General features: G+C 43.8%; 1 protein-coding gene across 1 annotated transcript in view; it reads left to right on the top strand.

Moving 5' to 3' along the window:
* MAP3K12 (mitogen-activated protein kinase kinase kinase 12) overlaps window positions 1-13,436 on the top strand; it is a 104,716-nt gene extending 91,280 nt beyond the window's left edge. The window contains exons 8-14 of the mRNA XM_018556209.1: window positions 361-470; window positions 2,963-3,079; window positions 7,137-7,262; window positions 9,922-10,345; window positions 10,871-10,941; window positions 11,414-11,687; window positions 12,522-13,436. Of these exons, the coding sequence (XP_018411711.1) occupies window positions 361-470; window positions 2,963-3,079; window positions 7,137-7,262; window positions 9,922-10,345; window positions 10,871-10,941; window positions 11,414-11,687; window positions 12,522-12,596 (1,197 nt within the window). The 3' untranslated portion in view covers window positions 12,597-13,436. The remainder of the gene's footprint in view (window positions 1-360; window positions 471-2,962; window positions 3,080-7,136; window positions 7,263-9,921; window positions 10,346-10,870; window positions 10,942-11,413; window positions 11,688-12,521) is intronic.
* The last annotated feature ends 795 nt before the right edge of the window (window positions 13,437-14,231 follow it).

Here is a 14,231-nt window from a genome sequence, read left to right as displayed (position 1 = left end):
ACGATAAGTACAAACACTAAATATGTGCTGTGTATTGATTGACAGGGAGATGGAGGTGAGCCCTGCCCAGTTCTTTGTGACATTGGGAGGGGTTCTAGCACCCACCTGACCCAAATGGGCACCTAAGTCCCAGATAGCCCTTGTACAGATGTACAGTGGGTAAACATGGAGCATTGTACCCTTTGCTCCTTCTGTATTGACACCCAAGGTAGCACATTAATGCCAGACACCAGAAACTTGGCAAAATATGGCAAACATCTGCTGTTTATTATTAGGCTTGTATATTTCTAAAGTTTACATGTACACAGGATGCAATATGTGTTTACTATCAGCACTAATCTCATACTTTTTGGTTTATAGGTAGAATGGCGGGATGAAGTGCGACTACATTTTGAGAAAATTAAGTCAGAGGGGACATGTTTACAGCGTCTGGAAGAGGAATTGATAACACGTCGCCGTGAGGAACTCAGGTACGTTTCTGTAAAAGAATGTAAGGCAGCTAATTACTTCTTACTTGACAAGGATAAATCTTTATTTCTCAACAGTTTCCCTCATCATATCATGTTTTTTGTTCCATGAGAAATGGAAAAGAAACGTAACCTGACAAGTCAGATTCAGTCATTTGTTCTTGATGTATGAAATCATGGCCTCCTGGGTCTTTGAGAGGAAAATGTCTAGGAAACATGGTGTACATAGGCCATGATATATTAAAACTGTGCTGATGATAGAATGTTGCCTGTAGCAATTTAGAAACATGGAGCAGCTCTACCCCCTTGTCTCCAATGCCGCTTCTGCCTCGGTGCCTGCTAAAGCTTCCTCCGGAGCCTTCACTGAACAATAGGTAAAAAATCGGCACTCGCATTGGTTTGTTGCTGTTATGCCTTTTTGCAAATAAAGTACTGGATGGAAGGATCTCCTTGCAAGTGCCAATAGCCAGGGCCGGTGCTAGGATTTTTGCCTAGACAGGCAAAGTTGCATTTTTGCGCCGGGCCTGCCTATAGCAACCCTTTAAATATATTGCAAATTGCAATGTCACAACATTTATTTCCATTCAGAGTTACTTTAATTTTTCACCAAGATCTTGTAGTGATGATGGGAGAGTTGGACCACTGTGTAAAGTCTTCTCCAGCACATCCCAAAGATTATCAATGGGGTTAAGGTCTGGATTCTGTGGTGGCCAATCCATGTGTGAAAATGATGTCTCATGCTCCCTGAATCATTCTTGTGTGAGCCTGATGAGTCCTCGCATTGTCATCTTGGCCCAATGTGAAGAAAAATGTGAAGAAAAAATCTATTGATAGAAAAAACTGGTGAATCAGTATATTCAGGTAGGCAGCTGACCTCGTTTGCAATGGAAGGCTCTGACCTATTTGCTTAGCTAAATCCAGGTGGTGACTTTTGTTTTGGACAAGGAGTGTACAACCAGTAGCTCTGTTCCAGGCCTCCTAAATAGGGGTGAGCTGTCCTAATTGGGGTCTCAGGTGGGCTGGTCAGGGCTTCATCCCCCTCCCTCCCAGCTCCTCTTACCTGCTCCTGGTGCCCGTACAACTGGCCTCCTCTGCTGCCGGACTGAAAGTAATGTCACTTCCGTCCGGGCCCACATCAGACGAGCAGCGGTGCTGATGGGGCCCCAGCCTGTCTCGAAGCCGCTGGATCGCCAATGCTGGGGCCCTGCACTGCTAGAGCCAGGCCTCCTCCGGCGCTGTGGGGCCTGGCCGCCTCCTCGCCTTTCACTCTCGGCCGATACTCGTGTAAGGGTCCCGGGCGGGCCCCCCAGGCTGCGTGTGCCCCTTACATGAGTATCGGCCGTACCCCCCCTGATGGCAGCCCTGCCCATCCTCAAAGACCACACCATTCAAACGAAAAAACACCAGAATACAATCCTGCAATCGACATGGTTGAGCTAAGAGTCCACACACAACCCCCCTGCACTCTTTTCCTCTCACACCGTTCACTCAGAGCTTAATCATTTCATGCTTTTACTGACTAACCAAATCTTTCTTTTTTCCACACATGCTAAAAATGCAAATAGAAAGTGTTTGGTAGCTTTTCCCATTCAAAGAGTCAGTGCACTTAAAACTGATATGTCAGTTGTGATATACGGTGCTTGGTTGGATCACCCACCATATTCTTTCATCTCCCAGGGACTCCAGCCATAAAATCTCTGCATCTATGGGGTTTATTCACTAAGCTGCCAAAGGCAGCCGAGTAGATAACTGAGCCAAATTGAAGGGAGCCGAACCCTGTTCGGCTGTTCACGTCAGCCGTGTACAGCTGATTTCGGCACCCTCCAGTTCAGCCGATGGGTCTGGTAGGAATGTTAGGAGGGACCCCCGAGTTTAAAAAAAAATGCGTGGGGTTTGCACCAAAAGTCATATGTATTTTAAGGGGGAACCCCACCACCCAAAAATGAAAAAAAAAATCCCAACCAGACCCTTAATCCAGGCACTGGCCTGGCAGGGCAGGAAAGGGGGGGGGGGGATGAGCGAGGGTGCTTTTCCAGGGGGGACAAGGGCCTCTTCCCCACAACCCTGGCCCGGTGGTTGTTTGTGGGGGTCTGTGGGCAGTGGGGCTTATTTACATCGTGGTTACCCCCTTTAATAAAGGGAAAACCCAGATGCCGTCCACCCCCCTTGTACCCCTACTCATTCACTAAAAGGTTAAAGAAAAAAGTAAATAAACACAGCAGACTTTTGTAAAAAATACTTTTAATTGAACAATTCTTTAATAAGAAAAAAAAAATTGAACCACCCCCAAAAAAAGGATCCAATGTCAGGTGCCGACTCGTCAAAATAGAAAAAAACGCTGCCCGCTGAACAAAATTGGCAAAAGAAAACCAAAAATTGACTAGGGTTATAACCATTCCTTAGCCTACACAAAATAAATAAAATATTTTTGGCTTTAGATATACTTTACAGTTATATGTACCTTAATGTAGATGATGTTTATCCTTTGTTTCTAGCCATGCTCTGGATATTCGAGAACACTATGAACGCAAGTTACAGAGGGCGAACACACTGTATGTGGAACTGAATTCTCTCATGCTTCAGCTGGAGCTGAAAGAGAAGGAGCTTCTCAGGTGGGTAAAAAAATGTGGAGCTTTCTTTGGAAACATAATTTTTCTGGCTCACCTCATGCCAGCATAGTGCGGGTCAACTCCGACCCTTTGACCATTCAGAACCACCTCTAACCTAGCTAATAAGAGAGAAGGACAGACAAACCCCAGTGTACTTTTTTTCGTCCTCGCTTCATTCTAGTCGTTTGTTTTCCCTCCATACCATTCTCCCACCCGGGTTCAGCCTCTCCTGGGATGGAGTGAGTGGATGGAGAAAATCTCCCAACACTGCAATGGAAAGCACGGCATTGCGGTACCGCACATTCCGGTGAGGGCGATCGAACTGTGGGTGGGAGATGCGTTTGGGGTGCCATTCAAATGAATGGCAATGCAACACCCCTCCCACATCAGAATGCACGGTAGGTGCAATTGAGTGGTACAGTGCGTTAATCGCACGGGACTAGTGTGAACACTAACAGTTACACACAACCACAGACACAATCTCACACACTCAGACATTCTCATACACACTCCAAAAACAATTTTAATCTTTTTTTTCTTTTTTTAAGATCCACTCAGTCTCTCTATCTTACGAGAACTGGAGTGGATCCTCAACCTGGGGTCCAGTGTGGCCTGCAGTGCTGTGATGGAGCTCCTTGTACAACTCCCTTGCGTGCCCTGTAGAGGTGTGACGTCACTCCGGTCCAGGCACCTTAACAGGACACGTGAGGGAGCTCTAAGCAATGCACGTATGGATGGAGCTCTCTTGCGGCCATAGCCCCATCCCACCCCTCCTCAAGCTGACACTCGACACCGGGCAGCATATTTTGAATTTCTGTTTGGCGTGAGAACTGACAGTGCTGCGCTAGGGGGAGACTGAGAAGCCTTTAGAAAAGTGGAAGGAATGCAGTGACCCACTGAATATGGGTTTGTGACCCACTTTTGGGTTACGACCAACCAGTTGAGATCCAAGGCTCTAGTGGATCGTCTCAGCAGAAATTTCCTGGACAACAACGATTGGGGTCTGAACATGCGGTATTTATACCCGATTTGAACCAGATGGGGCACCTCAGTCATAGATCTTATGGGGATCCCAGAGAATAGGACATTTCTGAAGTTCCTCTTGAGATACAAGTGTCGTCAAGTGGTAGCCCAAGATGCCTTTTCAGTGAAGTGGAGCTTTCCTCTTGCATACATTTTCCCCCCGATTCCTCTGACACTCAAAGTTCTTCAGAAAATCAAAGAAGACGTCACTCAAGTGATAATAGTTCTACCATTTTGGCCTGAGGGGTTTCCCCTCTTGACTCTTAATGACCTCGGCTCCACCATTTTTTCTTCCCCCTCAGGAGAGACTTACACCTCCAAGGCAGATGTCAACATCCAAATCCAAAAAGGCTCCGCTTGGTTGCTGAATCGACCAGATTGAGAAACCAAGGTTTAACAAAACAGGTGGTGGATACATTAATGCGTTCTAGGAAGCTGTCTACCAGCGTTACTTATGTGCTAATCTGGGATAGATTTCTCTCCTTCGCTTAAGAGAGGAACTTCTCGGCTGGTGCTCCGTCGTTATCCAATGGTCTGGATTTCCTTCAGTCCACCTTAGACAAAAGGATGGCGTATAACTCGCTGAAGGTACAAATTTCCGATTTATCCTGTTTGTCTGGAATTAGATGAGCCGAAGACGCTCTCATGAAGTGGCTTATGAGGGCGGTGGTGAGACTCCAACCGCCTCAAAAGGCGTTTTTTCCTTCCTGGGATCTGGATTTAGTTTTAAAAGCATTAATGAACCCTCCTTTTAGTCCTTCTCGGGACTGTTCCCTATGGTACTTGACAGGGAAGATCGTGTTTCTCACAGCAATTACCTCGGCCAGAAGAGTTTTAGAGTTGTGTGCATTCTCATTTAAATAACTTTTTTGCATCATACTTCTGGCTAAAGTAATCGTTTGCCTGAGTTTCGCCCCAATGTGGCATCAAGTTTTCATGCTGATTGTGAAACAAACCTTCCGGCTTTTTCCACAGAAATGGCAGCACCTGATCAGAATCTGTGTGCGCCTCTGGATATGGTGCAGCTGTTTTCTCTCTATATTAGCAGGACCAGTAGCTTCAGGAGAACAGAGAGACTTTTCGTTTTACCAGGAGGTCCACTACTCCTAGAATCGTGTCTTACTGGATTCAAACAGTCATTAAGATGTCATATACTAGGCAAGGGCTTGCTCCTCCGGCTTCGGTGAGTATGCATTCGACTAGGGGATCTTCGTGGGCCTCGCATGCCAAGCTTTCGATAGAGAACATTTGTAAGACAGCCAGATGAAGTTCGCAAAATACCTTTGTGAAGCATTACAAAGTGGATGTGGCTCCGGCACGCAGGGCCCGTTTTGGTTCATCGGTTGTGTCAGCTGCTTTGACTAATTAAAGTTTCTTTGCATCATCCTTGGGTTGTAATTTTTTCTTTGTATGTACCCTTCCTTTTTCAGTAGCTTGTTACATCCCACAGTATGCTGACATGAGGCAAGCCAGGAATATGAAAATTGTTGACAAATACTTACCGTAATTTTCATTTCCTGGCTCATCCTCATGTCGGCATAGGATTCCCTCCCGTATGGCCTTCCGCGACTTGTTTATGGAACACTGGGCTTTGTCCGTCCTTCTCTTTTATTAGCTAGGTTAGAGGTGGTCCTGAAGGGTCATAGGGGCGGAGTTGACCTGCAGTATGCTGACATGAGGATGAGCGAGGAAATTAAAATTACGGTAAGTATTTGTCAACAATTTTCCATAATATTTTACTTTATAATTTTGCTTGATGAAAGGGTGTCTGTTGGACATCCCAAATGTTTCACTTTATTAGACGCAGCGATGTCTTGGCCTACAGCTTTATTGATTTTAGGTAGTATTTCCCTTTGAATCTTGGTGTCCTGTTGACCTGCAATGTGATTTTGTCTTCTGTAGATAATAATTCTGTGTCATAGTGTCTGAAGCTGAGGCAGTATGATTTGGCCATGCACACAACAACCCATTGTAACAGATCCTGATATTCAATTCTAAATTAAAACTTGCTTTGCATAGTAGAAATACAAGGGGATTCAGAACGATTACATACCTGGGCATATAAGAAAGTTCTCTCCCAAAAGGAGTAAGTCATCCTTTGACCACTAAGTCTGCCGTGTTAATCGCATAGCTGCCTTTTTTAATTGTTATCATTATTATATGTATTAAGTGTCAAATTATTCTGTAATGCTAAACAGGGTATTCTCTACTGGAGTATAGTAAGTGGAGTACCTTGTGCTGTGTGTCTAGTAAAATCTAAATCGCTTTAAAAGGGACCAGACAAGCCAGACTTTAATGGTACCATAATAATAAGGTTAAGTTTAGATAAAATCAATTTTTTATTAATAAAAACAATATACAGTAAACTCCCTGTTATCCGGCATCCACGGGGATTGTAGATTCTAAATAATTGTAGTTTCTGGTTGCTTGAGAGTTACTATTAAAAATGGGTTTAACTAATGCTATACCCCATAGCATACCATACTAGTATATTGTACTCTAAACCATTAGCAATACCAATTGCAGTGTTTACTAGGTGGTCACCTAGTGATCACTAGGTGGCGCTTGTTCACAGGATAACACCACAGTTTCACAAGCGATCGATCGGTGATTGTTCAGACACTCATTCCCTGGACAATCCAGCACTTTTCAGCCCATTCCTGTGCCTTTCCATGCTCCAAAGCCCTCTCTCTCTCTCCTAGAAGGTGGCAGATCGGCAGAATAGTGAGTACACAAGAATTATTTTTTGCCGGTTAGATAGGATTTCCGGTTAGCTGAATACCGGATAACAGTTTACTGTATTCACATTATACAAAATGTTGTATCCAAACATGGCCCAGCTTTCACTATATATTGTATAATTTGAATATATTATTCTTATTAATACAAAAATTGATTTTATGTATCATTAAAGTCCAGCAGGACTGGCCCCTATTGAAGTGATTTTAGATCTAGGATTTTTTCGGATGTAGGTATCAGCCCATCTTGAAGTATATGGTGATCGTTGAATGCGTAGTAAAAAAAATGTTATTTACAGGAGAGAACAGGTCCTGGAGAAAAAACACCCAGCCATTCTGCGACAGCAACCTCGGCCATCAAGCACTATGGAAAAACTAATCAAGAAAAGGAACGTACCCCAGAAACTGTCACCACATGGGAAGAGGTCAGTCATCCCACAAGTCATGCTTGCATGTGATGTGTTTCTTGTCATAAAAAAAAAACAGATAAACAACTGGAGTTCCAAGGAAGATTGAGACCATATTGGGTAATAATATATGGGGGTCACCAAACTGTGAAACCATCTACTTGCAGTTATTTGAAGTGATTGATGGACTGAAATGCATCAACAAAATACAAGGGACATCCCAAAAAAATGAAAGCAAAATTAAATGCTGGATAGTAGTCACCATAAGTTTCCAGATCATACCTTTTGTTGACGAGATAATTATTGGTCAGCATCATTGGAAACCGTATGAAACGCCAAGTACTCCTGAAAATGCCCAGTATCAGTCCCGATACTAGTATTAGTATCGGGACATCCCTAATAAATACTATAATATGCAATAAATACTACACAACAATGAACATAGATAAATATAGATGAATACAGTGTCCAATCAATAGTTTGTGATGGTGGTTCAGTAATAATGTGCTTCACATATAGACTAGTGTCTAAAACAATTCCAATTAAATCCCAATGTGGAAAGCAATCCAAAAAAACAAAGTGCTCAGAAGTTCTCAAATAATCCAAGAGTAAAAAGTAACACTACCCCCGTGACGAATAAGGCTTCTTTCCACGGCACTCACCAGAATTAGTTGACCGTCTACAAATAGAGGGTCAGAAAAGGCATGATGTGATATTAAAGCTGAGCCACATTCACTTGTTTAACCGGCTTATCCAGCGCTCCTTCCCGATCCAGAAAGCAGTCGGCCTCCCAATATGAATGTTATATCTACAATATTATAGGTATTATAGATATATCAGTGATGTGAGGTGTGATCGTTGTATACATATTGGCAGACTGACTGCTTTGTGGCCACTATATTCATCTATATTTATCTATTTTCAGTGTTTTTCAGTATTTATTTATTGCATATTTATAGTATTTATTGTACATGAATTATTGATGGGACAATCATTTACTAATTATTGCTGATGATTTATTTGTAATGCACTTTCATCATGGGATATATACATTGATTCATATTTAGAACTTTATACACTTATTCACAGTATATGAATATTTAGCGCTGTGCACTTTTTTGATTCACAATATTGCAAGTGGTTACACTTTGAGCATTGCGACTTTTTATTCCACTCAATATTAGGTGTCCATTGGACAGAAAATTATCATACATAAAGGTAGAATATACATAGAACCCATTTCAGTCCATTGGACCTACATTAGATGTATGTGTTTCGTTAAACATAAACAGCAGTCATTAAAGGAGAACTATGAGGTGAGTGCTTTTGACTCGCCTCATAGTTCTAGCCGACCTGTGACAATTAAACTGTCACAGGTCGGCTCAGTAGGTCGGGAAGTCAGCGAACACATAGCGGCGGGGAGGGGCTGGATTCCCCCGCTCCGATCCTCCAGCGCTGACTGGCGGAACGGATGGGGGAGGGGGCGGGTACAGCTGGCTCTGCCTCTGGATAGGCAGAGCCAGCTGTCACTCACGGAGCTGGCCAGATCCAGACACAATTGTCGGGTTCTGCTTCAGCTGCAGCGTCTCAGTATACCGCGTATACTGCGGTACACTGAGCTTAGGGTGACGGGAGGACGCTAGTTTGTGTCCTCCTGTTACCCTAAGGAGAACTATGGGGAAAAGCCCTAACCCCATTGTTCTCCTTTTAAGACATGGGCGTTCCGTCAGATTTTTTTTAACAAGCCACAATGCAGCAGATGCAAAAATATCCTATATTTGAGGGTGTTAGCATTAGCATGTTTTCTGCCCACATTGCTAAAGACAGTCAAAACAGTCAAAACTGGAGCAGAGAGAATCAGGAGCAGTTGCCCAATCAGCAACCAATCCGCATTCTCTTCAGTTTGCTCAGTTGAGATTTGAACATGAAACAGAAGCTGATTGGTAGCAATGCAAATCTGCTCCTGGTGTATCACAAGCAGTGTAAACAAGCCCAAAACGTATTTTTATAGTTTAAATTTAGTCCACCAATCATTTCAAACAACAGCAAGGCAGGCATCCCACTGTTTTATATATCACCAATCATAACTCCTCTAAAAATACTGTTTGACAGGACTAGTTATGCCCCCATCTCCAAATGGACAGTGCTCAGATATGATGATAGATTGTTCATCCACTGAGTGCTGCCATGTGGGGGTTGTGGAGGGCCATACTGACTCTCCTGATAACTGGAATAGATGATTGTCTTTGGTAATGTTAGGAATTTCTTGAATATGCTTTTGTCTTACATCATGTCTGCCATTATTATCACTTTAACTGTGAGACCAATAAGATAGCAGCCCAAAATATCCCATATAGTCAGGTAACTGTTTTCCCCTGGCAATTGTGGCTTGGGCAAGTCAGCTTAACTCTACTGTTTTGCAAGGATAGTCCAAGTGTTTTTCCAGTTCTACCAAAACCATATCTAAACCTAGTACAGTATATGTGGACAATCTCTGTTGGATCTGATTGATTTGCTGCACTATTTTCTGATTGGCATCCTGCAGACTATGATGAAACATGCACCTAATTTTAATGGAATCACCAGTAAGATTTTATACCTCTTTCAGTTTGCATTAGAAATGTTTTTACTAGTGATAAGGTACAGGATTGAAGCAAACTTTTGCTTTTTTTTCCAGGCCGGATATTTTAAAATCTGACGTCTCTAAAGACTCTGTCTTGTCCCCCTCCACACCAACTGGTTGTCAGAAGCTGCCACCGTCTCCAGGACGTGGTCGCCGGGGAAAGCCTCGTTACCGGAAAGCAAAAGACATGGTCAACTTGAGGGCAGCAGTGACTCCTGAGCCAACGCCACAAAGTCAGCCACCTCCTCGTGACCCACACCCTTTATCTTCTTCCAGCCCCGATCTGCTTTGTACCCCTTTAGAAGCAGAGGCTCGTAGAGGCAGCCAGAGTGCAGAATGTTCTCCAGTTCGTTCATTACCTGGACCACCAAGCCCCGACTCAACCTCAGGAAGAGCCTCAGGGGGCAGAACAGCTAGAGGCGGACAACATCTTACACCAGCAGCAATGCTCTACAGAGCAGCTGTAACTAGAAGTCAGGTATGTATACCTGAGATACTGCAATTTCATGAAACGAGGCCTTCTGTTGAAATGTTGCACTGCTCAGAACCTTAAATAAGGGGACAGGAGTGGTTGGGAGTTTGCAGGGATATGGGAGTAGTTGGGTGGATCAGTGTTGAGTCTTGAAGCTGTCTCAATGTAAAATTTCAAAGTGTAGGTTCCAAAATAGAAGCTGAGTGTGCAGCTTTTTTTACAACACCTCCAAGAACCTATAGAATAGGAGACTGGTGGATGTGCAGTGCATATTCAAATCACATGCACCATCATCCTGTTGATTACTTTCCTTTGAATTATTCTCCCACACATGGGTACCATCAATGTGTACTATTACTAACCATGTGTACATCATCTAGGGCCCAACATTAGAGGAGTTCTAGTGCACATATCATTAGGAACATATGATTGGCCTTTTTTTGTTTTAGACTTCTATATTCTAGCCTCATGCTAATGCCTGTAGGCAACATGGAAAAGTATTTCTAAGTAATTTGTTTATTTGTCTGTCAGAAGCGAGGTGTGTCTTCTGAAGAGGAAGAAGGGGAAGTGGACAGTGAGCTGGAGATGGAGAGGAAACAAAGGTAAGTGGGCATGGTCATTTATGGTTAATAATAGGAGTTAAAATAACAAAGATATGGTCACTCAAACCTCGATCCCGGCTTGCTCTTAGACTGGTCCCTTCAGCCTCGCTCTCCTCCACTCCAGCAGTCTAAGTGAGTCATCACATACTATACTGTGTATAGAACTTGAGGACACTGAGGGACATCCTGCTAGAGCGCAGGAGGAGGTAGCTGTGTAGGAGCCAGCCGAGATCACAGTTGCAGTGAGTATACCTTTTATTTTAGTTATAAAATAAAACAAGCACTTAACCCTTGCAATGTGATGGTAGCCCCACTGCAAGGGTTAGGATTTGATTTGCCTGGAGTTCTGCTTTAAACAGACTCTGCTGTGTTTTGCTAGTTTTGTTTTTTGTCAGAGAAATTGTGAATGAATTATGAAATCTGAAGTGTCCTCCTCAGTTTAGCATATTGATTGTGATATGGCCCTGTACAGGTGGCAAGCTGGGATGTCCCAGCATCAGTCTCCAAGTTCAGAAAACCTATCAGATGGGGAAGAAGGGAACACTACAGACCTCTCTCACAGTGTCACCCCAGATGTGCTCAGCACCAACACAGATGAACGTCCAGATGAGCGCTCAGAAGACCTTGCGTCCCAAAGCTCAGAGCCTCCATTGGATCTTCTGACCCAGTCTGATGGCCTGTCTGAAAAAGAAGCTGTAGTGCAAAAGGTGAAGTCACAGCTCAGCAATGAACAAACGGCAGGAGAGGTGAGCAACAAAGCATCTCTGATGAAAAAAAAAATGGTGGACCGATCTAGGGACTGAGCCCCTGGCAGATATAGAAACATCAGTTTTGTAACATGGATTTGGAAATGGTGTAAGTGCCTGATTTCATCTTGGTATCAGCCTCCTTTAACCCTCCTGACAGATACTGCTGTACATGAGGTCAATAGCCTTCTGATCACAAAAGTAAAACAAATATGATGCCTGAATGGGTGCTCACAGGCTACATTTGCCAGGGGTTCTGGAAACACATTTTGTAATGAATATAAGGGATCTTAGAATGAAAAAGAAACAGACAAATTGCACTATATATAGACAAGCTGCCCAGAGAGCATTACAATGCAAATTACACATCGACATGTTAATCAGTCATTTCTGTGTCAGCAATCAATATGCTTTGCAGCTGCACTACCAAGAGGATCCAGAAACAGATTACTGACGTAGTGTAGCAAATTGACACCTTTTTGAATACAAATCTGGTAATATACTAAGCAGAGTGGGCTTATAGTCACCACAGAAATCTCTGTTCTCTCTGGCCAGCAGTCAGCTGCAGGATGGAACCATATACAGACTGTTGGTACTCTCCAGGTCAGAAGACTGGCTGTAAGGAATTGCAAACTTAAAAAATGAAACAATTCCCATATACTGTAACTGGGCTTCTACAGAAAAAAAAATAATGGGACTCCTACTGCAAATAAATAAATGAATAAATAAAATAAAATCCACAGCCTGCCTCTTTAACATTGGCCTATTGCGCACATAAAGCTGTTTGCTTAGTCCATTAGAAATATTTTTTTTAAATGTTCTTTGTGTTTACAGAATGTTGTTCTCTACGACGACTCGGACTGCGACAGCACCGAACTCGACCATTCGCTGACTGCAACGACTTCATGATTCCAGAGTAAAGATACCTCCTGACTGTATATAAAGGAAATATTTATATAAATATTATCTATAAATATAATACATAATATGTGAATAGACTGAGCCACACCCCCAAACCAACACGTCCTTTATCTCTCACACCCAAAAAAAAAACCACATACACAACCCTTCGCTCACCTAGCAGGGGATCAAAGTTTGGAAGCACTGGAAATTAAAAGCCTGCACACCAAAGCAGACAGAGACTACGAAATGAATAATCCTTGCCTGTTAAATGGGAGTTAATGGGCAGTGAATAAAATGTTACTGCTTTTCACTGTACAGCTACAGGGGGTGGTGTGGTTTCATCTCACAGATTACCTCCCATCATTGATGAACCACGCCAGGTCTTTAGAATGTTACTGTTAAAGCAGGAGTGGTCCAGTCACTGGAACTCAATTTAACTATTGCAGTTTAAATTCAGTGATCCCTTTGAAGTGTCATCTTGTAACATTCACAAATGTTTTTACATCATGAAATGTAGATATTTGAAACTGCATGCTTAATTTGTCTTCTGTACTCTCCCACAAGTGGAGGAGAGACTCGCAGCACTCTGTGGATTACTGTTTTGACATATATGTATAGAAAAAAAACTTCCTCCACTGAAAACAATAACTTCAGTTCTAGCAAAGCCTAAAACTTTGTCATATGCATTTGTGAATGTTCTTTTAGGAACAATGAATAGTGTCATTTAGTAACTTACAGGTGTTTTTTTAGAGGACTACCACATGTACATATAACAAGTGTGCTGGGCAGAGACTGCAGGGGGACCCTGTCAAAGAAATACTAGAGGTAGGCCATGAGTGTCATAACTGCTGCCCTACTTAAATGCCTGTGTGGAGCTGTCAGGCGGTGCCGCGGACTCACAGCAGGGGTAGGAACCCACTGGCAGGAAGCGGACCGGAAGATCCAAGAGCGAGGTACAAGAGGGCAAATCCAAAGGGGTAGTCAAGTCCAGTCCGGGTCAAGGCAGACAGCTAAGGTTCAGAAGCCATAGGCAGGCCAAGGGGTCGATAACCAGGAAGTTTGGATGAGGGGCAGGAAGCGGCAGCAGGAACAATCAAAGGGGCTAGGCGATCACACCATGGAGGTGGAATAACTCAGCAACAAGCTAGGGCTCTGACCAGGTTTTATAGCCAGGGGCATCAAAGCCACTCCCTGGTCGCCGAGGCAACCAGGAGGCTTTTCCGTCGGGGACCCAATGGCAGGAAGAGAGGAATCGAAATGTGTGTGCTGGGAACCTCTCCCAGCAAGGCCCACACCTGACGGCCTTAATGGGCGCAGGGACGCTACGGCCACGCCCCCGTGCACGCGCAGCCTGTCTACCACGCACACGCTCGCCTGGCGCGCATCTCGTGCATGCGCCAGGAATTCTGCCAGGCCGAAGGAGCCCCCGTGCCCTACACCAGCTCCGGCGGCCCCAAGGAGAGGTGACACCCCTGGTTCCCTGACAGAAGCTCACTAAATGCTTACATTGTACCAGGAAGTCCATGCCAACTCCCTGACATCCACTATTTACCACTTTGTTCCTGACAGTGCATTTTCTGCAGTGTTACCAATTGTGTAAGTTTGGTGGTCTTCTATTAGATTTCAGCCACACTAGCTTCT

Source organism: Nanorana parkeri, unplaced genomic scaffold, assembly GCF_000935625.1.
Source record: "Nanorana parkeri isolate BGI_ZX_2015 unplaced genomic scaffold, ASM93562v1 scaffold228, whole genome shotgun sequence".
Classification (NCBI taxonomy): Eukaryota; Metazoa; Chordata; class Amphibia; order Anura; family Dicroglossidae; genus Nanorana; species Nanorana parkeri.
This window is presented reverse-complemented; position numbering and strand designations above follow the sequence as displayed.